Below are 25456 nucleotides of genomic sequence, written 5' to 3'. Positions count from 1 at the left end.
GGAGGACATCAGAGAAGCGGTGTATTCTTTGTTCTTAGGGATTTCCAGGACTCAACTGGATAAGCCCTGAGTAACCTGATGGGTCCTTATAGCTGAACCTGGTCTAAGTGGAAGGTTTGATGAGAAAACCTCCCAGAGGCTCCTTCCAGCTTGACTTATTCTCTGATAGTATGACAGATAGGTTTAAGTACTACCCAGGAGATGTACAGGAGATACTGCATCGATCTGCTTAGGGAAAGGGGCTGTCAAGCATTGACACAGGGTGCCAATAGTTAGAAGACATGTAGATGTGGCACTTAGGGACGTGGTTTAGTAGTGGCCTTGAGAGGGCTGGGTTAACATTTGGACTTGATGGTCCCAAAGGCCTTTTCCAATCTAAATAGTTCCTCAACTCCATGCCCTCCTACTGCTACAGGGCAAAGGACTGTAAATTCTTCATTGCATGTTTTTAGCATACTGAGCCCTTTCTTCTCACTTAGTGTTTAGTGCTTTTAAAGTATGAGATGAAATTGGTATTAAAAATTATATGTCCTTTATGTGTAAGAAGTATATGCATTTATGACATATATATTGACATAAATGCAATATGTATTTTTTATTTTTAATGACTTTGCAGTGTTGAAGTTACTATCATGCTTGCAGCTGCAAATAAAATAAGGCTTGACAGACTCTTGCACTTCTAATCTTCATAGGTGACTGTCAGCCTTTGGATGTCTCCTCTGTACATCACAACAACACATTTTTGAAATACTCCGTGTCATTGCTGGGTTATGGTTTTTATGGAGATATATTAAAAGATAGTGAGAAGAAGCGGTGGATGGGTCCAATGAGATATGACTATTCAGGTAATTTGTTTTAATTACAACATTATTTTGTTAGCATGTAAGCATATTGGACTAGTCGGTTTACTGTCTCCAAACCAACCTTCTTCAAAGCTTGTAAACATCAGAAATAGACTGAGCCTGATTTTAAACTCTTTGTAGTACCAAGTATATTGGATCCCATTATGTAAAGCTCTGTAATGTTGAGGTTAAGATGGAGAGTGGGCTCAATAAAGTTGGATTGAATATGTGCCACCTATTAAAAATGGCCTAAAAACAGTAACTTCTCCTACTCATTTTGACTTTCTTTTTAATCACTTAAAGAGAGAGAGGCACTCCTCCATCTTGAACATTCAATTGATAGAATGAATTGTTAATTTTGCCCTTACAGAGAGAGACAAGTGATTTAGTCTTGTTACCCAATATTTGAATAAATCCTATGCTAGTGGAAAGTGTATTTTGCCTTGTTTGATTTATCTTGTGTTAGGGAAAGAAGATGCATGAGGAGAGTTTTAGTGCAGGCAAATTTTAAGATTCAACAGTGATATATAACTAAATTTTTTTCGTTGTTTTTTAAAGCTGTCAAGTGAAATAATGGCACTTCTGACAAATGTTAAAACATTGGAATGGTGCTGTGGTATTCTCTTGTTCCTTAGAGGCTCAACCGTCGTAAGAAAAAGACTTGTGAGCCTGAGAAGGGCTACTATTGTTTTGCAGTCCTTAGACAAGGAAAGAGATGAAAAATCAAGGAATGTATGCAGCGATGTTTGCCATGTGGATTTATAATGACTTAATGCTGCGTAATGCCTTTTTAAATGTAGGCTTCAAGACTTTCCTTTCTCATCATTGTTATGAAGGAACAATTGCTTATCAACCAGCAAAACACACACATGGATCTCCACGAGATAAAGAGAGCTGCAGAACGGGGTAGGCTGTTGTTTATCTCTGGATATTTGGTATGAACTATTTAAAAACGTAAATAGAAGTTACAGAACTATTTGGTTTTAATATCAAAGCACTTACTCTAAAAAAGATAAGCTTGTAAAAGCAATTATTGACTCATTAAAAAGAACACCTCATTTTACCAGATCATTAAACAAAAATCTAATAAAATTTTGTTAGGTGGTTCTCTTCCTCCCTCAGTTTTAAGTGAAGCAAAATATAACAGCACAGGACCCAGGATTTTCTACTTCCTGATAACTGCTGGAAGGGCAGTAAGGCCAGGCACAAGAAATTTAGGAGAATCATGAAGTGTGGTAATGAGATTGATTATGTAGGTGATTGACAGGCTGGCTAGAATAGCTGCTCTGCCAGTCTTGTTACAGAAGATAAAAAGTGGGGATGTGATGGTTGAGGGCAGTTTTGACAGTGGAGACTGTGAGAGTATAGAGTTTTAACTTCTGAGAGAAATAAATGAGACAAAAAGTAGAATTGCAGCCTTGGACTTTAGTTTGGTTTATTTGGGTATCTTGGCAAGATTCCATGGGAGACTATCCTGGAGTACAAAGAGGCATTGGAGAGTTAGTTGGTACCTCCTCAAAGTTCAAGAATAATCCATTCTGATACTCAGAAACTTGAAAAACCGGGATAGAAATGCAGTTTGGGTGAGCAAGGAACTGAGTAGTAAAGACAAAGTGAAAGTGGAATGCGTTACTTTGGAAGAACACCAAAGACATTGCTTAAATACGCAGGAATGAAATTGAGAAAGCCAAAGCTCAGGCAGAGTTGAAATCAGTGAGGGATGTGAAGGGTGTTGCTTCTTATGAAGGGATTATTTAAATATATTGGTCATAACAAAAGGCTGAAGGAACTGTGGGCTGAAGGAACTTGCTGCTTAGGGGCATGGGGAGCACAGTGATAAGATATATCGAAAAGGCTACAAAGTTACTCCTTTACCCCATTTTTCACTAATGTAGTCTCACCCCAGGCCACACAGGTCCCCGTGCTCCTGGATGAAGGGGGAACAATGGATGTTACATACCTTGACTTTAGCAAGACCTTTGATCCTGTTTGCTGTAGTATTCTTAAAACTAAGTTGATGAGCTGTGGACTAGGTAAGTGGGTGGGTGAGAATCTGGCTGGACCACTAGAAAAGTTGTGAATGCCAAGTCTGTCTGGCAGCCAGTTACTGTTGGTGTCCCTTGGGAATATTGGGCCTAGTACTGTGCAATGTCCTTATTAATGACTAGGACAGTCTCAGAAAGTGTGCTCTCAGCAGTTTTATGGATGATACCAGATTGGAAATGTGATTTATCTTGAAACTCAGGGCTGCTATTCAGAGGGATCTTTGTGGGCTGAAGAAATGGCTGATAGGAATCTCCTGAAGTTCAGAAGATGTAGATGTCCTGTACCTGGGGTGGAATTGTCCCATGCAAGTGTGTAGACTGGGCACTGTCTGGATGGAAGGCAGCTCTGCCAAAAATATCTTCAAGATCCTAGTGAGCAGCAGGTGTACCTGAGTTAGCAGTATGTCCTTGCAGCAAGGAAAGCCTACTTTATATTGAGTTTTCTAAGCAGGAGGGAAGTCAACAGGAATGATTCTTCCCCTGCACTCAGTACTTGTGAGATGGACTGTCTTCAGTATGTCAGTGTCTTCCACTGTTAGAGCAGTCAAATGTTGGAACAGGGTACCCAGAGGTCTGTGGATTTTACCCTCACAGATCCTCAAAACCTGACCTAGTAAGACACTGAGCCTCCTGATCCTGTAAGACCTACTTGGAGCTCTCCTGTAAGACCAGCTTTGATCATATCAGAGATCCCTTCCAGCCTGTGTGATCTTATGGCTCTCTGCTGCTGTTATATCTGACATCCAGTAATCTTTAGAACTGTACTTAAATAACTGCACTGCCTGCAGGGCTATGATAATTCATGTCACGTGAGATTGTCAGTACTGTGGTGCATCTTGTGGTGGGGGAGGATCTTGTAATGACTGGGTAAAATAAAAAAGTTGAAATGAATAATAGTGGAGGTCTTTCAGGAATTGAATGGTATTTTTGTTTTCAGATGTTACATTTGCAAGCAAAGTGAGAAAGAGCTGGCAAATCAGAACAAGGAGCATGGATTAAAACATGAAGGTAATTTATCCAAAGAAAGTAAAATGTGATAGTATTACACAAATTATTCTTTTTCTGAAGACAGCAGTTCAATTGTGCATGTATTTTGGTTTTTTACACATTGAGTTACTTGATAATCCATTGTTTCTTTCAGTTTACAGAAAACACCTGTCAGTGTCATCGCCCCCCTGTACTCAGCACTAGTGAGGCCACACCTTGAATCCCATGTTCAGTTCTGGGCCCCTCACTTTAAGAAGGACATTGAGGTGCTGAAACATGTCCAGAGAAGGGCAACAGAGCAGGTGAAGAGTCTAGAGCACAAGTCCTGTTGGGGAGCAGCTGAGGGAGCTGGGGGTGTTTAGCCTGGAGAAAAGGAAGCTCAGGAGAGACCTCATCACGCTCTGCAACTGCCTGAAAGGAGGTTGTAGCCTTGTGGGGTTCCCTCTCTTCTTCCAGGTTATGAGGAAATGACCTCAAATTATTCCAGGAAAGGTTTAGTTTGGATATTAGGAAAAATCTCTTCACAGAAAGGGTAGTCAAGCATTGGAAAAGGCTGACCGTGGAAGTGGTGTCCTGGAAGGGTTCACACATGGATGTGGCACTTGGGCATATATGGTTTAGTGGTGTTAATTTGACATTTGGACTCTGATTTTAGAGGTCTTTTCCAAACAAAATGATTCTATGACACTATGATTTTAAGTAGGTGAAAAACATGTAAGGTGTCTTCTCCACCCAAACCTCAGAAAATTCTGATAAAAATGTATATTTATGTGTGTTTAGTTTCCTTAAGAAAAAATAATATTCTGTGAGCTAGGATAATGAGTTTTTGTGAAAAGGACTGAATGGATAAACTGTGAGGTGTCATAGAAGGAAGCAGTTCATTAAGATAACTTTTAGAATAGATCAGGATTAAAAATTTGTGTTTGTTAGCACAAATATCATCCTACTATGAGGCTGTGAACTTGGAAAACTAGTAACTGATCTAGTGGACTTCAGTATTTCTGTACAACATCCCACCAATGCTCGCTATAAATGATAAATGAGATTTCTGTCCTCTTTCTCTAGTTATGCTATTCTGATTATCTCTTTCATCCCCATTCTAACCCCTATGTACACTTGTGTGGGTTTTTTTTCTAATGGGCATAACTTCTCTTTCCTCTCATTTAAACAAGTGTTAACGAATTCTCTTCAGTCATTCCCCTAGTTGTATCTTTTTATGGCTGGCTGCTACATCCTAATGGGAAGAAGTACTGGTATTGCTACGCTTGTGGCCTTGCTAGAGAAAGACAGCGTAGATTCACTTGAGTTTTGCCTCCAGCTTTGGTTCATCATCTTGGATAAACCCCTTTTAAAGAGCAGACAGGCTTCCTATGGGTGCTTCTTTCTGCCTTTACTCTGGTTTTATTTCTTATTGTAGATCCCAGTGCATACAATTGTAATTTTTCTTGACGAGCATTTGGTCCTTATTACCTACATTATCTTACAATTGCAATTTTTTTACACCATCACTGTGCCAGGTTCTTGGCATTTGTTAGCAAAAAGATTATCATATTGTGGAGATTCACTGGTAGCATCAAGATTTCTGTGCAACTTGAATTTCCATTACACTTGTTTAGTGCTTTCATCCTAGCTGCTGCTTTCAGATCTTTGATATAGTCAAGAGATGGCCAAATCAGAATATTTATTGGGTTATTTTAATCTATGCCCATATTCAGCTGAAGAATTTTTTTAGAGTATAAATAATGCATAGAAATAATAATATAAATATGACAGTAGGTTTTTTTTGTAAGAAAAAAATTTGTCTTTCTGAGAAATTATTGCAGTTATAAATTGCCAGCCTATTTTCTTTTGTTTGTCAGAGGGTTTATGTGCATTTTTTCATATTCATGTGTGTTGTTTGGTTTTTTTGTTGGGTTAGTTGGTTTGGTTTTTAAATCTGCCTTTTTGTTACCTTTCATCTAGCAAAGGAGCTACTAGAAAGCTACAGCTTAGTTAGCAATCAAGACAGTTTTAGCCAACATTGCAGATGACATTAAGCAGCTGATTATGTAGGATATTGTTTACTTTATTCCATTCTGCTTCTGGTAGCTGGCTTTCTTTGCAGTCCAGTCTCCTATCCATGCAGTACTGGTAAGGAAACAATACAATCAGCTACTCTTGAAGCACAATAGAAAGGATTTTAAGTCTCCACTTCAGATAAGCTTTTCACTCAGCAGGATGTCTTGGCTGACTCTTTCATTGTGCCTACCAGGTTTGTGTATAATTCAGATAAGTTTAGAAGCATGCTTGATTGATTGTTGCTGAACATATTTCTTTGTATTGTGCAGGAGTCTCTGTGCATGTGCTGAGTAAACGTTGAGTGTTAGCACTTTATGCTGATTTCAGCAACTTGCAGTGTGTGTACACAATAGGCCACTGATGAGTGTCACTTATGCACTCCCTGCTTATGACTGCCCTACTGTAGGATATTTTGAGCGAATAATTTGTGCTGTTACAGTGATACACACTGCAAAATGGTTATGAAAACAGTTATTCATTTAAAATGTAATTGATACCCTGCCTTCGTTCTTACTTTGAACAGTGAAGGTGTTCTTGGGTAACATGCTGAGATTTATACCAGATGAAAACCATCTTTTACAGTAACATAAAGAAGCATTTTACCTTAAGCAAACTTAAAATGTTGATAAATATCTAGACACACTGATGACTGAATTACTAATGCTTCTCAGAGAAACAGCAAAAGAATTTATCAGTAAAGGGAGATGTTTGCATTTTGTTGCTTGTGTATCAGAAAATGCCTGTTGTTTCCAGTTCCAGTAGTTTATGTTCTGTTCAGTTGCCTTCATCTCAGAGCAGGATCTTGTCATTTGCCTGCAGCCTGAACAGGCATTCTATAGTCTGACATTTAGGCATGTCTCATCTCTCTTAAGATGCATATTTTGAAGCTGATTTAAATGACTTCTTTCAGTAATGTCATGTTTGAAAGCAACATAAAAAGATCAGCAGTAAAGCAAGCAATACTAAAAAGCACTCTAGCAAATTAAGCAAAAATTTTGAATTTAAAAGCTGTGTTTTTTTCTTGCTGTTTCTGATTTGTTTCTCAGGACGTAGAGGGCATCGTCTAGATGGAAAAATTATAATAAAGTTTTTTGTTTTCCTTAAGTCTTTTGTCACATTATAAGCTTACATGTTTTTTCCTGGAAAACTGTTTTTCTTGGTTCTGTTACTAGAGAGTGGATAGTAAGAAGTTTCAATGAATTCCAGGAAACAAGAGAAGTTCAAAGAGTAGTTGAAGAACAACTACAAAATACTTAGGGAACAATTCTTTTCTTTTTATTTTACCTTATATATAGAGCCTGGAACATGTAGATTCAAAATGAATGCATCATAGACTTCAGGTTCAAAATAACCTAGACAATTGTAATAGTGATTCTCTAAAGTAAATGTGAAGTTTCTAGAACTGAGACAGTAAGGAATTTCAGAATTTCAGGACATGAAATATATAGGATAAACATAGTCTGTAATCCCATCAGGAAAGCACCTTGAAAATCACTGTAAGTTAACCAAAATGTGGGGAACTGAATCATGTTAGATGTTCAAGCCCATACCAGTTAACATTCCTCAAAATCTCTACCTTGTTTACGTAAACAAACAAGCATTTTTTGTTCACTCCTTAATTTTACCCCTAATGGCACTTCACTCTTCACCATCTTAGAACAACATGTATGTCCATTGTCTGTTCTGCACTCATTACTTCTGTGGAATTGTTCATTTGAAATGAGTCCACTTATACTGGTAGGAGAAAAATAGTGAGAAAAATAGTGTTATGGCTGCTTTCTGGCTTTTTCTTATTGTGATAAGGAAGACAATTATGTGTAATCTAAAAATAAAAAAGGCATTTTTCATATGTTTTTATACATATTCAAGAAAATGCAGTTTAGGCAACAAGCTTGCATTGCCTTCCAATGCTTCTTTGTTCTAGAAAATTCCTCTGCTTCCTGGTAGTATCAATGCTGGCACACATTTAAGCTCAGTCTACATGTAATCTCCAACAGAGTTTCAGGGTATTGAAAAGAGGCTTTGTATTGTTTTCCAGAAATCTCTGAAGATTTGCACGCAGGAACATTTAACTCTGTTAATAGTTCTAATCTTGGGACATTTGGGGCTAGAGTGGAAGCAGACTCCTGCTATGCTGTGTGCTGGTCCTTGCTGCACCCTGAGTCATCCCTTTTCTTTGACATTTTAAAAACATTACGTTGCTACATAGAGGCAGAAGAGGAATACTGCGTCAGAAACTAAATACTAAACTACAGTCCTTGCATCATTGTTTATTTAAGATTAACAAGTTGAAGAGCATAAACAGACTTTTAAAAAGTTAATCCCTCTGAACTTTCACAAGAGTTACTTTCACAAGAGTTGTAACTTGCCGGTCTTTTCCCTTCCTATGGCTTTGCAGGTTTTCCCAAATAGCACTGATCCTGAATTTGGTATGCATATGCCAGAGAAGGCAAGCAGTTATGGGAGATAGTCACAGTCAGAAGTAGAAAGCAACAATCTCTGTTGGTGTATGAAAAACAGATACTTAAAAATATTATTTTTAAATGTAGTTAATTTTAGATATTTATTGACAGTACATGAATATGGCCAGGGAAGAATTTTAAGTTGCCATTGATTGCTTTTTAGTGTTCTCTTGAGTAGATCAAATGATTACCTATCTCCATGTCTTTATTGATGTGTTTCAGAAGGTGAAGAAGAATGGAAGGTTATAAAAGGGAAATTTCTAGCCATCAATGCAGTAAGTATGAGCTGTGCCTGTCCACGAAGTCCAAAAGGCCTTTCACCAGCAGCTCATTTGGCAGATGGTTCAGCAGACCTCATTCTAGTTCGGAAATGCTCCAGATTTGATTTTCTACGGTATCTTGTCAGACACACAAACCAAGATGATCAGGTGTGTATTCCTTTTGACAGTGTCTGTCAAAGGTGTAAATACTGGTATTTTTACAGGACAGAAATTATATCTATAAAGCAGGTTTGTTTGGGTTTTTTTTTTAATTAAAGTTTATACATTTTGGGTGATGCAATCTCAGCATGTGCATCATGGAAAAAAAAAGCAGCTTAAAACATTACCAAAGTCAACTCCTTGGCCATAGCATTTTAACAAAATTCCACTTTTACCAACTGAATTCAGTTTTGTAACATTTTCCGTGTATTTGCTGTTTGAACAATATTTGAAGTTATTTTATCACAACTGTGCCCTCAAGTAGTTGACATGAAAAACTGCTCATGGCACGAAAAACTATTCACAGCATGAATAGCTGAGGTAGATGTGGTGAAGAATAATAAATCACTTTTGGAAACTGTATAAAAATGTGGTTTAGAATTAAGTTACCAGAACTGCAATTTGATTGTAAACTGCAGGCTTTTAGCAGTATTTTACTACATATTAGTGACCAGGATGAGCTTTATGCATTCAGCTTGAAAATTATTTCTTGCACGTGTTGTAGCTGTCAGGCACGAAGAATCATCACTGCTTTGGATCATAATATCTCTTGAAACTGAGCTATGACTCTGACTACTAATATGTGACTACACATATTTAATATTTGTCACAACCTGATATTATTAACATCTTCTAGAAATAACCTGAACAATGGACTAATGTCATATCTAGTGCATAAAAGCAATAAAAAATTCTCACATGTTTATGATGCTAGTCTTCTTCCACTGTGAAAAAATTAGTATAGATTCTTCTTCCTTTATTTCCAACTTATGAATGTGTCCATATTTGTCCTTCCCACTGTTCTCAATCTCTTCTTCCCTTTACTCCTTCTCACTCACTGTTCCCTTGATTTTTCGATCAATTAAAGCCATCCCTGGCTACCTTTCAAATTGGCTGTAACAGTTATCAAGGGACAGCATTCTGCTAAGGCTTGAGACATGCGAGCTCGGGTGCTCTCTGCATAGACACAGGTGACAATGCAGCCATGGATACCAGCATTTGCATCTGAGCAGTTTGGACAAGCACACTGTTTAGTGAGCCCCTTTGGCTCCAGGAGCCACTGATTCCAAGCATAAAGTTTGATTGAATTCACAGTTCATTTATGGTTAAAAGCTGAGAGAACTTAAGATTTCGGAGGTCTCTCCATGTTTGCTTTTTCTCTTTGTCATTATGGCCATTTCCTTTCCAATGCTTCCCATTTCTCTCTGGGATATGCTGGTTTTGCAGTGGAGATTAAATGCAAGGTTGTACACATGTGCTTATCTCAGGTTAGTGTCCACCATAAAAACCCTTCTTGGGAAGCCCTTCTTGAAAACTTAAGGAAATGTGAGGAAAAAAAGGGTGACTGTACCTCAGTACAGATTGGTTTTCACATTTGCTTCCCTGTCATCCCTTTCCTGTAGACACACACAGACATACTCCATGGCCTTTGCTAAATGACCTGTCTGTATTCCATACAGCTTGCTGAATAGTTAGCTCTGTATGTGTTAAGTTGCTTTCAGGGCTGATGGGGGCATCCCCTAATTTTTTGTCCCTTCAATTAATGATGCCTTTTTCTAAAGCATTTGTTTAGTATTGTAGTGTAAATCGGCAGCCTCGGTTTTAAGAGCAATCTTCTAATTGACCTGCTTTTTCTAGCTGAATTAACTAGTTAAAATTATTTTAATTTTTTTGGAATGTAATGGGAAGGGCAGGTGGGAACACCCAGGTGCATCCCCAAAGGGGGCAGGTTTGACACTGTCCCCTGTAAGACTGTGGATCTGTTGCATCATTTTTGCATCATGTACAGTGCTCTGGTTCAGGGTCCGGGGACCCCTTTGAGGGTGACCTTTGATGGGCCATGATACCCCCTCTGCTGTCCCTCACGTGGCTATCCCTTGGATGTGCCTTTCCCGGGGTGAAGAGCCTTGGAGCTCCTCTGCACAGCGACTGATTCTGACCAGAGGCTTTTTCACCACACACCCAGATCCTGTCCTCCTCCCCTCTTTGATGTGTGGGTCTGTTGGATCCTGGCAGCAGATAGCCCGGGGCTGTGGTCTCCACCCCAAAGATGCTGGGTTTAATCCTCCTGTGAATGTATTCTACCCCAGCCCAGACCTGAGTCTCTTATTTCCATCAGCTTGCAGTCCAGGGCCTCAGTCGGAAGACAAATTCAGGGTGGGATGGTCTTCCATGCAGCTGTTGTTACACAATTTTGCTATAATAGGCATTATACAGTGACCATTGAGAAGTAAAGTTTCATTTTGACTTTATTCTTTTTTTTACTTGTGCAGTTTTTCAAAAGCAAATATCACTTTATACCTCAGGTGAACTTCTCTAGAAAATTGGAGTGGTCAGACTTTCCTGGAGTACAAAATGCTGTATGCTGAGTAGCTTTACACATCAAATTATTTAATTGTGATTGCCTGATTGGTTGTTTTGGTTTTTCTTTTTGTAGTTTGACTTTCCATTTGTAGACGTTTATCGGGTTAAGTGTTTTCAATTTACATCAAAGCTTTCAGAAGATAACGAAAGCAATGTCATAGACATTGGAAAGAAACGTTTTGGCCAGTTCTGCAGAGATCATCCAGCCTGTTGCTGTAATATTGTTAATAGCACCTGGAATTGTGATGGAGAAACTCTGGATAGTTCAGCAGTTGAAGTGAGGTAAGCTTCGATTTTTCTGTCTATGTAGCAGAACACATGAAGCTTTCTGATTGATTTTAAAGATGCTTATAAAGACAACCCAAAAAGATGCCTGTGCATAGCAAATTGATAATAAACCTAAATATTTTTGTTACCATTTTGAATCCTTTCCAGAGAATACTGCAGTCATGTATGTTGTAAATGATCGCTCTGAGATGGATGGCCCTACCTTTGAAGTCATACTTACTTCTTAGAAACTGTTATTATGTGTTTAAAGTGAAGATAGTTTTGAAAGGGTTCTTTTTAAATGTGTGGAATGCCTCATTACTCTGAGCAATAGCTTTTTCTATTTGCTTAAGTAAACATCCTTGCCTTACAGAAATACTGAGTATATCCCATACTTTGTGGGTTTTTTTGCACACAGCACAGTCATATCTCCAGTCTCCACATGTGGAGAAAGGATTTTGCAGTTGTGCAGATAATCAAATTAGAAAAGAAGTTTGTGAAATTTGAAAGGGTTTTTTGGTTAGTTTTTGTTGTTGTTGTTGTTGTTGTTGTTTGGATTAGTTCTGGTTCCTTGTTTTGTTTGTTATTTTTAGAACAAAGGGAACCATACCCATAATGTTTACATACAAGTGTGTTGCATTAAAACATAATCCCTTAGCAGTCCAAAGGTGAGTTTTAAAAATGCTGTATATTGTACAAGATCAACTCATCTAGGTGCCCATAGAACTTCCTGTGTGGACAAGGGGCATAAAAGAGGACACGTGAAAGCCTCCAGCTCTCTTAGCAGGGAAGAATTTTATCTAAAATGAGGGCGTAGTTTCTGTAGTCAGGAGTAAGAAACTTTGTCCAGCTGTTTGAAATTAATGGATTATTAGAATTAAATATGTGGTACCCATTTATTTCTTACTAATTCCTATATTTTTCAGGGTTCACTGCCAGTTAATGAAACTGTTTGCAAGAGGAATTGAGGAAGACTCTAAAGATGAAGCTGCCCACAGCCAGAGTAGCATTGAACAATTACTATAGACATTGTTCCTCCATGGGGAGAAGAAAAAATAAAAGCTCAAGGAAATTGAGTAAATATGCATTTTAGTCAAATTGACAAGTATTTTAAACTTCTAGATTTTTTTATGGCTTCACTTTAATTTTAGACATCTTACTGCATTGTGTCATTTAAAAAAAACCATTGTAATCATTAAAATATATATTGGAGCAATGTAATCTGTAATGTTAGAAAAGATGGGCTTGGCCTATATCTGTGTATTCATGATGACTGATAAATTCTCTTTGCTTTTCTAGAGAGCTAATTTAGTAGTTGTGTTGCAATAATATCTAAATGTTATGAAACATTGGACTTCCCACTGGCACCAAGATAAGGCATTTTCAGTGTCTGAGATGTATTCTCCTGGGAGTGTTATGTAATTTTGTGTGGCTTAAATGCTGGACAACAGTGTTGTCATTTGCTTTTTTTTTGTTGTTTAATTAAAATCTTTCATTTTGTAATTCTGACAATACCTTGCAACTTATCAATGCAATTCAAACACACATTCCTGGCTTTAAGTAAATACAATAATAGTGTACAGATATTTGAAAAACAGAAGCACAATTATATACATGTCACACCTCATCCTATATATTCTGTCTTTGACGGTTTCCTTGCATCTTGCTTTTTGGGATTATAAAAGGTTTTATGACTGTTTGGATGATACCAAATACCACACAGCGCAACTGAAAAGTCTTGCAAGCAAATTGCAGGAGTACTTGTATAATATCAGGGAGGCACAGGAAAGGAAAATTTAAATAAGTTCTCAAACACCAGCAAGTTTCAGTTTTTAAAAATATCTGATAACATATTAAAAGCTTCCCGCTTCACAATTCTCTGGACATTGTACTCCATATGTTACAATGTCTTTGCAAAATAAGATGTTGAAGTTTTAAGTTTAGAAATAGGATTTGATGACTGAAAATCCTTAAAATAATTTAACTAAATATGAAACAAAATAATTTGCTTTGTGAAGCCAAGGGAAGAAACTGGCATCTGACAAATCATGAATTCACTGTGCTGATTTGTTTTTATAACAAAAAAATATTAGACTGTCATATAGAGCTATGGAGTGATTATTTAAGTTGTATATAGTTTTGTGTATTGTGGCACATACATGTTTTGTGTCGAGGGCCGGGGCTAAATTTTGCTCTTCTTGTACAGGCTTATTCCTGTTTGAGGACAGAAGTTAGCCCCTGTTCTGTCTTTTTTAAAGTGTTTCTTTAAGTTTAAAATTCTCTTTAAAACTAACTTTGTCTGAGGTTTTTTTGCATCCAAGCAGCTGATGATTCTGTATTCATGTCTATTTATTAGTACTTCTGTCATCCAGCTTGTGTTAGTTTCATGTCTCTCATATATGTGGTCAATGTAAGCCATGGTGATTGGTCATTTCATTACTGAAGCACTTGAATATTGTTATAAATGGCAGGTTATTTTTTTCTATTAAAGTTATTTACATTCCAGTTTTGTGTATTATAAAAATTGTGTTCTATATCTTTGCTATAAAGTATTACTCATATTGCTCTATATGAAAAAAAAAAAAACACTTGCAAATTATATTTGCCTCAAGTACAATCATACAAAGTTTAGGATCTTTATTTTGTTATATAGTATTTCAGGAAAATACTTGAATACTTTTTCCAGAACTGCTGTTCTTTGCTTTCCTTATTAATGCAGTGAGTTGAAATGTTGATTCATCCAATGTTTCTCTGACACTTCTAACACAGGTGTTACATATACTGTATTTTTAAAGCCATGTTTAATAAGTGAAATAGTACTTTTGAATTAGCATCCTGTTGAAAATGAAATGATGCAGTTCTACAAATGTGAATATTTTTTGAAAGTGTCATTTGTTTTAAAAAGTCTATGGTTTTTGTGGTTAATCCATGAATATTGTGAGTGTACCCACAATACTCTTCAAAGATACAGTAATTCTTGTGCAGGAGGTAATGGTGCACACTCAGCTCACTCAGCTTACCAAGAGTGAGGGAGTTTGAGGCATTGCAGCTATCCAGAGCACATTCTCATCAGTGAGAACTGGAATAAATACTAACCAGCTCTTTCCATTAGTTTAATAGCAAGTCGTGAGACCCCTACTTGAAAAATGGAGACTTAATCTCATAGTGAATGTATATGGGAATGCTTTGAATATTTGAGTATCTGCAACTGAGTGCTTGGTGTTTCCAAAGTAAGCCACAGTGAGGGTCTCCTTTATGAGAAAAAGCCACCAGAAAAGGATGAAAGATCATGGTATAGTATGGTAAGGAAGTGTGAAGTAAATAATAAAGGTATTGCAACATAATAAAATGTAAAGGTCATAGGCAATAGAAAAGCTGCATAGTTGCATTTAAATAATTCTATTTGTAGCATATTAAACTAGTAAAGCACCATATGTGAATTGTATGACATGTCCAGTTTATTTTTAAGAGAGCTGTGTAAGTAATGTCTTCTTACATTTTAATTCTAGGGATTTTTTTTTCTCTGAATATAATCTTAGTATGGAAATTATGTATAGGAAAACTGGCTTTGATTTTTCTTTTTTCCCAATCTTGCTGGCTTCAAGATTAGAAAATGTGTTCTGTTTTATGACGCTAGGGCATTTCATTAAAGAAATAAAACTGCATTGTACAACAGCACACTGGTTTTCTTCTTTTCACAAATTGATTTGAAAAAAAATCTCACTTTGACAGAAATCTAGCAGTAGTATGCTTAGTGTAACCACTGTGAGCAGATCAAACAAAGTGAAGATCAAACAGAGTGAAGCAATTCATAAACTTCCAGTTGGGTTGACGACAGCTTTGTGGCAAGTGTGAATGTGAACACTGAGAGTGGAGGAAAGCAACTAGTGAAGCTGGACTTAGGCTAATACTAAGCATCTCTACAAGGGTAATCTGAATGTGAAACTTACTATAATGCAGGTATTTAGAGTTTTAATTATTGTGGAAGTAAAAGAAACTGCTGTTCTAAGACACTTAAGGTCAGTGAAGAAGGGGGAGGGGGTGCTCCAGGCACCAGATGAGATTGCTCTGCAGCCTGTGGAGGACCTCACACTGGAGCAGGTGGATGTGCCCCCAGGAAAGCTGCAACTCTTGGAGAGCCCATGCTGAAGCAAGTTTCCTGGCAGGGGCTGCAGCCATGGAGAGGAGCACATATATGAGTGGGTATTTTTCACAGGAACTGTGGCCTGTGGGATATGCTTTCCTCCTCAGGAGGGAGAAGTAGGAGAGAGAAAGTGTTGAACTCGCTAGAACCCCCACTTCTCCATCCCCCTGCACTGCTCAAGGCAGGGAGAATGAGGTAGAAGAGTCAGATGTAAAGTTGAGCATAGGAATGAGGCAGAGAGGGAGGGAAGGAGGTGGTACACTTAGATTTGGGGTTACTTCTGTCTTACTCTGGTATTAATTGGCAATAAATTATATTAATATTCCCCAAGATTACTTCATTTTTCCCCTGACTGTAATTGCTGAGAGGCCTCCCTGTCCTTAGCTTGACCCCTGAGCTATTCAATCATTCTTTACCCTGTCCTGACAAGGATAATCTAGAATCAAAAATTTCTCCAAACATGTGTCTTGCAATTCACGTAATAGAATCTTAGAAGCATTTAGGTTGGAAAAGACCTTTAATATCATAAAGCCCAATCCTTAAACCAGCACTGCCAAGACCATGTCCCTAAGGGCCACATCTACACATCTTTTAACTACCTACTTTTAACTGTCCAGGGATGCTGTCTCAGCCACTTCCCTGGACAGCCTGTTCCAATGCTTGATAATCCTTTCCATGAAAAAGTTTTTCCTAATACTGAGTCTAAGCCTCCTCTGACACAACTTCATAAGAGCTTGGATTGGAAGGAACTTTAAAAGATCAACTTGAGTTTAAAGCTATTTCCTCTTGTGCTATTGCTTTTATACGGAAAAGGAGACTGACCTCCACCTGGCTACAAGCTCTTTTCAGGTAGTTGTAGGGTGTAATAAGGTTCCCCTGAGTCTCCATTTCTCCAGAATAAACACTCCCAGCTCCCTCAGCAGCTCCTTACCAGACTTGCGCTCCGGATACATCCCCCAGCTCTGTTGCCGTTCTCTGGACACGATCCAGCACCTCTTCTAATGAGGGGCCCAGAACTGAACACAGAATTCATTTCCCTAGAACTCCTGCCTTAATCTCCATGAAGTAGATGAGTAATTAGGAGTTCATCACTTTTGTTCTCATTAGTGACATTTTTCTTATTTCAACTTTTCAACAGGAGAGTTAAGTAATTTAATAGATTCCAACTGGTGTTTAAGTTGCAGTAAATTAGTTCTGTCCATAATGAAGGAACAGTTTTCCCAGACTTCTCTTACCCACTTCCATGTACATGATCTACATCTCGCAAAGGCTTATGCATGTTCTTAATTAATACATGACTAGTCCTATGAATTAGAATGAGGTGGGGCATTCATTCTTCAGTCATGCCTTTCAAATATTTTGCAATGAGAGGATTAACTATTTCTTTTCGTCATTTTCCTGCTGTTGAGAAATTATTCCTAATATGTACCTACCAAAATTGCCAATGAGGTTGTCTTCAAAAAATGTTAGCTCCTTTGTGACTCTTGCGTGTATGAAAAGATGATTTGCTCTTATTGGTAGCTATTTTACCTAAGGTGCAATTTTCTGGCTTATTTTATAGACATCCTCCAGCAACAAATTACCAGTTTGTTTTTTTTTTTTTTTCAATATTTCAATAGTATAGGACAGGAAAAATATAAGCAGAAAAATAATTCTTTATAAAGGAAAACTACTGAACAAATAACAAAAGACATGCAAATTAAAAAATCCACAAAGACTAAATTCTGAAAAAGATGGAGTAGAACACCTGCAAAACAAATATTAAAAAGAAGAAAAATAAATAAGAAAACAAAATACAGATTTTTTTTCCCACTTTTTCTGCTGGAAAGCTTTGCCTGGGTACACGTACTGTAACTGCACAGTAAAACTAGCACTAAAGGTTTGAGTAGATTGCTAGAAGTTTGATTATTTACAATTGGTAGAGAGAATAAAAGCTTCATCACTGTTATAAAGACATATTTCTTAAAAAATGCTGTGTCAGCCTCTGTATTTCCACTCACAAACTTTACCATAACAGCAGCATAGCTAGAAGTGCTGCTAAAGAACTGTAAAAGCAGCTTCATGGTTTCCTGTAGCAATGTGAAACATTCTGAAATGACTGTTCAATTTAATCTCCCAAATATTGTTTTTCATGTTAATATTTAGCAGCTGTATTTTAGGAAAGGGGAGATTGGACAACAAGAAGAAATTCCAGGTTAGTGTTTCAATGCTGCTGAGGTCAAGGTGGTGGGATAGCAACTCACCCCAGCCAAGGGTCTGTCCCATAGATCTTGTAACATCAGGGGAAGTCCCCACAGAAAATGCTTCCCTGCAGAAATACCTGTGCAGCTCCTAGAACATGTTTGTGTAATCTGTTCTTCTGAGCTTTCATTGACGGATATTCAGCAAAGCAGATTAGCTATCAAAACAGATTTCTTAAAGGTTTTTAGTTAGAAAGTCTTGGTCACTCAGCAGAATCTCCGTTGCTGTATTTACACATGGGCAGAGAGAGCAGATTGTTGCCTTTGGAGAATTCACTCCCTGGGCTATTCTGTTGCCTGTCAGTCTCCTGTTCTCTGCCTAAACAGTATTACTATTCAGACAGAGAAGGAAAAACCCTACAATAGTCAAGTACTTATTGATATGAAAACCCACTTGAAGCTGATTTTTGTTTACCACCAAAGGGGCTCTGTAGAAGAGAGCTGGGACTGATAGGGTTGCTCTAGAATGAGTAGCTGCATAAAGTCTACAATCAAATCAGACACTGTTTCATATCTAGATACCATGTTTTCACAGAATGCTGTTTAAAGCTCTGATGGATGCATTTAAGGTAGACATTTCCCCTCAGCAGCACCTATCAGATAAATAATTGTTCTGAGGATTACCCTGCTGGTAGATGCTGCCCTGCCCCTAGACCAAAGAACAACCCAATAAGTAGCTCTCAGACAGCTGGATTCTCCCATTTCCATTGTGTCTCACAGTGTTTGAATTTTCTATGGAAAACAGGCAAAACCTGAACACCTGGTTGTTACCCTGGTTGTAATTTTCTAGTAAAGACTTTCAGAAAATTCTCAACACATTGATGGTTGGGTTGGGAAAGAGTAAACACAGGCATATTCTTTCACCAGAACAGCAGATGGTATATTTGTTCTCCTCTGTGTGCAGGCAAAGCTTTGAGCCAACAGAAGAATTTGTAATTTTTGCTGCATTAAAGAGTTTACAGACTCAGTGGAGGAAGGTGAGGTGGGGAAGAAGCACAAGGTTGCTACTTCCTGTGCTCAGGGAGTACATCCTGAAGCTTTTGTGGTGGGAACACCAGGCACTAATGCATGGACCAGTGCAGAAGAGGGATGCAGTGAGCAGGAATATCCAAAGATCACTGGCTATGCAGACTTGGCAGTCCAAACTCACCCACCTAGTAAATAAAGCATTGCACCGTATCTGTGTCAAGTGCTCAGGCTTGGGACTGAAGGCCATTGCTGTCTGCCCTGCCTTCATTTGTTGGAGGAAATTTCACTAGTTTGAGATAAATCTGTGCAGTAACACTGCTATCAGAAAGCACAGCAGGAATTTATTAGCAAAAGTGATTGTGTTCAGTGTTTTCACTGGAGCTAAAACAAAGGAAAAAGGAGGCCAAGAAAGGGTTGTTGATTCACACTGCCCTTACTGAAGTAACCCAACACAATACACCTCACATTGCACATGCAAGGGCAGTTGGAGGCTACGGCTGCTTGCACTGGTTTCTACCAGGAGTTCTGGTTTCTACCTTCCAGCAAAGCTACTGAGATACCAGAACTCAGTTCTCCACTTGGCATGGGCAGTGGCTAAGGGAGTGAATGTTATTCCCATTTAAAAGCACAAATAGCTGTATTTGAATTCTCTTCAGTTCCAGGACACCACATGCATCCTGCAGTAGTGACAGCCAGAGCTTCCAGTAGAGTGGAAAATGCCTTCCTATGCAGTTAATACAAGGTATCAGTGGAAGGAACTACAGTTACTGCGGTTTTAGTGTTTTTCCTGAAGCCACTCAGGTGGGAATGCATCTCTGCTATATTCAAAAAGATTGAGCAACTCACATTGGGCCGTAATGACCCCTGCTGTGCCCTTTCTACTGACATCAACTGATGCCTTAAACAATACCAACAGGCTGTGGGCCATGTGAAGGTGTAACCGGCTGACATCCATCAGGAAATGAGGTGGCCATAATCTTTGAGCTGGGACCTCAGACATTTTAGCAGAAGAGTGCATATTGTTGATGACTATGCAGTTGTTGTCTTTCATACACATTGAAATGTGTGCTGGGAAACCAGGAGGAAGAGGTGGGTATCGCCATGGCTGGGCAGCTGCTATGGGTGAGCAGGGGTGACCTGTGGCCCTCAGGAGCCAATGTGCTCCACCAATGTGGAGCATGCCTGGCAAAGGACCTCGTGTCAGGATGTGCGCGGCGTTGACGGCTCTGACACAAGCCATGCTCTGCCTCTGGAATGCAGATGTGACACTGGGAGCAACAACCAACAGGGAGCAGACAGAACAGCTCCTACAAAACAGAGGAGAGGGCAGAGATGGTGTTAACAATGTCTGTAATGGACTTGGTGACTGTGCACTGCAGTGCAACAGAGCTGCAGGGGCTGAGCACAGCCAGCTCACTGAAAGCAGTGAGGCCTGGAAGCCAGTGCACTGGCAAGTCAGGTCTTGATCTAAAAATAAAGCACTTGTAGGTGGTTATGTTGTACTAGAAAGGCTGAAAGGTCCTGATGCAAGTCCCAGATCACTAAGACATAGTAAGCCTGATCTCATGAGTGGTGGCCTCCAGCAAGTCACTGATACTCCATTGTTTAAATAATGGCTTGGGCAGCACGGCTTCTGAGATGCTCTGGGACACAGCATGGTGGCTTTTCTACCTACCCAAAGCTCTTCCCAAGCTCCTGTTTGCTAATTTGCCTTTCTCTTCTCACAGCTAACTAGGCCTTGAGGAGAAGCTGTATGAGGAGCGGCTGAGGTCACTTGGTCTGTTCAGCCTGGAGGAGATGAGGGGAGACCTCACTGCAGTGACAGCTTCCTCATGAGGGGAAGAGGAGGGACAGACACTGATCCCTCTGTGGTGACCAGTGACAGGACCCGAGGGAGTGGCCCGAAGCTGTGTCAGGGGAGGTTTAGCTTGAATATTAGAAAGAGGTTCTTCACCCAGAGGGAGGTTGGGCACTGGAACAGGCTCCCCAGGGCAGTGGTCACAGCACCAGCCTGACAGAGTTCAACAAATGTTTGGACAATGCTCTCAGGCACATGGAGTGACTTGCAGGGATGGTGCTGTGCAGGGCCAAGCATTGGACTTGATGATCCTTGTGAGTCCCTTACAACCCAGCATATTCTGTGATTCTGTGAATACCAGCCTGTTAAAACTCCTAATAAACAGGAAGAATACTGACACTGGAAGGTTGTTGCATCATGACCTTTTATACAGGGCAGCAGGGCCTATGGGGTGCATGAGAATTCAGGTGGAAGAGCCTTGTCATTTGTGTTTGTGTCACATTGTGTCACATACCAGGTGACATGGCTGTGTCATGGAGAGGACTGGTACAGTGAATTGAGTGACTGAAGAGCAGCCCTACTGCTGCTGCTCCTGTGGCACAGCATATTTTTGACTGTGAATGTTTGGGAGCAATTTGACATGATTAAATAATTGTGACAAAGGTATATTTATTTTTGAGGCCTCTTCATGCAGGTCCACTGGAAGACATGCTTGCATTCTTGGATGTAGTCCGAGAGTTGTAAATAACATCAAATATTTTGCTGTAACCTCATTTTTCTCTGTTCAAGAACCTGTCAAGATCTTGTTTTTCCATCTTGGCTGACACTGCCGACACAGTGGTGTCAGCACAGAGAAGGCTTGCCAGCCTGAGCAATGCTAAACATCTGTGAACAGCACAGTGCTCAGATGTCACTGCCTGGCCTGCCTTGGTACAGACGTGTCAGGGGAAAAAGGCTCAGCATGTGCTGAGTCTAAAGGATAGCCCTTGAAAATGACACATCCACAGAAAATTGCACTCAGGTTTTGCCTTTGGGCAGAAGCAGATTATTTTGCATACAAATATGAGCGAATGGAGACAGCACAGAGAACTCTGCCTATGGGTCTCCCATGTGCACTGATTGAATCTCTGAACTTGCAGTTACTATCTACAGTTACTGTACCAGAAAAATTGCCACTATCTTTCAATAAGGGAAGAAATACAGCTTTGTTTTGCTTTTGTAGTCTTTGTATTACAAATCAGTGCCTATAATCCAGGAAAACAGAAGATTATTTTTCAGCAAAACATTGAACAATGCTATTACATGCAGTTATATACGTCACATGTTTTTCCACACCTTAAGATGCAGTGGAGAGTGCTAAAATTTAAATAATTTTATGATAAAAAACCTTCTGGTACTGTTTAATAATTCTGCATGTTAACATACTTTTAAATCTGCCTTGCTGCAGTGACTGGTAGTCAGAGTTCTAAGTCTAGCCTGATCCTGCAGCTCCCTCTACTGAAAATTAGTTCTCTTGAAAAGAACCTCACATTTCAAAATACAGCAGTCATTTTTAAGGTAGTCTGGCAACTCCATTTCCTATGGCTCCCTACAGAGGAGATTTGCAGTAATGTATTTCAGTTCAAATTGCATGTCACTTCACACCAGTGATTTCTACTTTTAATTTTCTTTACAGGATTCAGTGTGATCAAACAATGATAGATGCTATGTAGTTGCTTTTCGTCTCAAAGAACTGAACAATTTGAACAATGTCTTCCTTAAAAAGAGATAGAAACATGTCAAGCAGGGGAAAAGTACAATCATATATTTTAGCATCTTGTTCATATGAACCCTTGGTCATATACTTTCTCAACTCAGCTGAATTTGCCTGTGTTGCAAGTGTCTTTGGCACACTATTAAAGATGGCTTAAATATTTGTTTCCACCAGGTCTCAGGTAGTTCTAGTTCTCTCTTTGCTCTGCCCTAAGCAAGTGTGGACAAATGTCATAAATAGAGAAAATCAGCTGCCACATCTCTTAGGCTGAGAGCCTGCAAGGACAGATCAGATGATCTGTCATTTTCAGTCAGTGCCACGAGGTGTATGGGAGGTGGGAGCAAACCTGATTAGATCTGGTGTGATTTTTCTTTCTCTGCCAGCTCCTGGCTCTTGGACGCAGCCCTGTTTTTTCCTTCTATGGCCATAGCAGTATTTCTGAGCATTCCTGGTCTCCCCCAGCTTTTCCACTTCCTCATTGCTGTCCTGACTTTTCACTATTCCCATTACTTTGTTTCACTGGCCCTTTCTGGAATTCAAGTATGGTACCTGTATTACTGGCTTGATAATACTGCTCTCTGTTCCTTCGGTCTCCTTTTCTCCACCTTTGCACTCCCTCAGTCTGGCTGCCTGCTACTCCAGCACACAGGCTATCAAGCTCTTCTCTATGTTGGTTTTTTTTTCTAGAACTTTTCTGTTTGGTTTTATGATGCAGACATATATCTGAAACAAGGGACTCGCTTACTTTTACATCTCTGAGAAAGATGTTTGACATCTGGACATGTCTTTGGGTACCAAAAGGTTTTTTACCTTATGGTATATCCAAGCCATACTGATCAGCTTTGGGTTTCTGGCTCTGTGAGTGTTTTTCTGCCTGAGCATTTGAAAATTCTCCAAAACTCTATTTATCAAGGGGAAATATTGATGTATAATAAATGAATAACAACAGCAATAGGAAATTATTAATTGTTATGTATAGTTCAATTGCAAATAAGTGCATGTTCCCCATGGGAGCGTTTAAAAACCAAGTATCATTGATATGAGGCTACATAATGTCACCATTGGGGTAAGGCACTGTCATGTCCTTTTCTGTCTAAAACACTAGGTAAAAGAAGCACATTGCTGTGAACCATGAGCTTTTCTTATTTATTTCTACATGAAAACATATCTCCAAGGAAACAGAACTACTGTGAGGCACTGCTAAGGTGTTTGTTCCCTCTCTTAACTTTCCAACAGCTGTCTTTATTGAAAGCCTTTAAAAAAATAATGATTTCTTTAGCATGTACAAGTATGAACAATATAAATGTCAATATTTGTGCTCTAAATATTTTCTACTCTATAGCAGAGCAATGATATATGTGTAAGAGCAATTTTGCAGAAAATAGTGTGGAGTGATTTCAGGGCAAATGTTCCTTGCATTTCTTACTATGAGCTGGCTTGTTTACAATGGGATCCATAATCCACACAACACTCGATTGGAGTGCATCCATCCTAATGCTTGTAACTGGCTTTCATCAGAAGCCATAAGCTGGAAAATGGTTGTTCCTGTGGCCAAAAGGGCTGTGTAGTCTGTGTTTCTGTGGGCACCTTTTAATTCAGGAGTATTGAGATCTCTGGGGCCTGTAGTGGAAAATGATAAGACAGAGCACAAATCTACTGAAAAAGTAGCAGGAGAAGCACCAATCCCTGGAGGGAGCAGTGGAGGAATAATACATGGCAGAGCAAACTACAAGCTGAAGCCAGACCTCTGCAAGTTGAAGCTGATGTATCCCAGGTCAGGTTACTGGCTGAGCCCAAGTTTCAGCCAGTGGCATGCCGATTTCAAAATCCAAACCAAGTGCGCTTTGGAGCCTTTGGCATGTGACCATTCCGCTTCAACAGCCTTACATAAATGTTCTGAAATTCAGCTGTTCCTCAACAGAGCCTTTGGCCATCAGTACCTTGCTGAATGCCAGAGTGTTTCCTCCTCTTCTGAAGGGCAAAGGGACAAGACATGAATGGCAGGTCAGCAATGTCCTCAGCTGATGGAAATCATCTCCTTTGACCTTTAATAGAGCCACATCAGTTTACCACTGAAAATCTGCTGCTCTGCCTAGCTGATATATATGTTAAATCCAAGCACATATCAGGAAGTATTGCACTGAAAATCTGAACAGACTTTGCACCCAAGGTATGACCTCTGAAATTGTGCTCTGTCAGCTCTAGCAATGAAGTAACTTTTTATTCTAATTCAGTGTACTCTGAACCAGAGGAACTAGACTAATAGGAGTGTTAGGTTTATTTCCAGCTGAGTTTTGAGTAAGGCAAATTTGCATTTTCAATTGAATACACACAGCCATCTAAACAGAGGAGAGGAGAAGACAGTCTATTGACATTATGTAAAGGCGGCATATCAGTTTAAAGGGTTCTGTTTGCCTAGAAGAGTGTGAAGGAGACTTTTTAATTACCTGTCTAGGGTTGACAAAGATAAACACCCTGTTATTATTCTATGTATTTGCTTGTAACTCAATTAAGGATGTGTACTTAATTGTATCACCAATATAAAGAAATAAGTGTTAAGGTGTTTGAAAGCTAGAGGAAATGAGATGTCCCTTAAGAAACATGAAAGGTCAGGAAGTAGAGAAGGCAAGGAAGCATAAAATTATGGCATTGGTATTCAACTAAGATCAGAAGTGAAGGGCTGTGTTATCTGAATTCCCAATTGTAAGGTTGAATTGTGGAGTTAGCAGAAAAAGCAGAGCAACACGGCACAGCAGAATGAACTAAATCAAACACGTCTAGCTATTCTGACAGTGGTAAGGAGAGCTTATGTTCTCAAGTTATTTCAGTAACATTGAATCATCCCTGACATATCTACAATATTTGCTGTCTTCTGTGTACAACACTCTTGAATGATAACATTTAACGCATGGCACTGAGTGATCAGCTTGTTTCATTTTTCTGTTTCCCCATATTAATTTTCCCATTAAAAATACAGAAACAACCAAGGGGATGAGTTTAGGGGTTTTTTTTCTCAGATTTAAGATTATTGCACAGGGCTGTCTGATC

The 25456-nt window shown here is 39.1% G+C and overlaps 1 protein-coding gene across 1 annotated transcript in view; it reads left to right on the top strand.

The window, feature by feature from the left end:
- The window catches only part of CERK (ceramide kinase), a 42149-nt gene extending 26967 nt beyond the window's left edge, over positions 1-15182 (top strand). The window contains exons 8-13 of the mRNA XM_068189758.1: positions 693-845; positions 1643-1748; positions 3825-3895; positions 8617-8822; positions 11311-11519; positions 12431-15182. Coding sequence (XP_068045859.1) covers positions 693-845; positions 1643-1748; positions 3825-3895; positions 8617-8822; positions 11311-11519; positions 12431-12530 — 845 coding nt within the window. The 3' untranslated portion in view covers positions 12531-15182. The remainder of the gene's footprint in view (positions 1-692; positions 846-1642; positions 1749-3824; positions 3896-8616; positions 8823-11310; positions 11520-12430) is intronic.
- The last annotated feature ends 10274 nt before the right edge of the window (positions 15183-25456 follow it).

The sequence above is a fragment of the Anomalospiza imberbis genome, chromosome 5 (genome assembly GCF_031753505.1).
Source record: "Anomalospiza imberbis isolate Cuckoo-Finch-1a 21T00152 chromosome 5, ASM3175350v1, whole genome shotgun sequence".
NCBI classification, from domain to species: domain Eukaryota; kingdom Metazoa; phylum Chordata; class Aves; order Passeriformes; family Viduidae; genus Anomalospiza; species Anomalospiza imberbis.
Note: the sequence above shows the minus strand (reverse complement) of the source record. Positions and strands in the feature narration are given on the sequence as shown.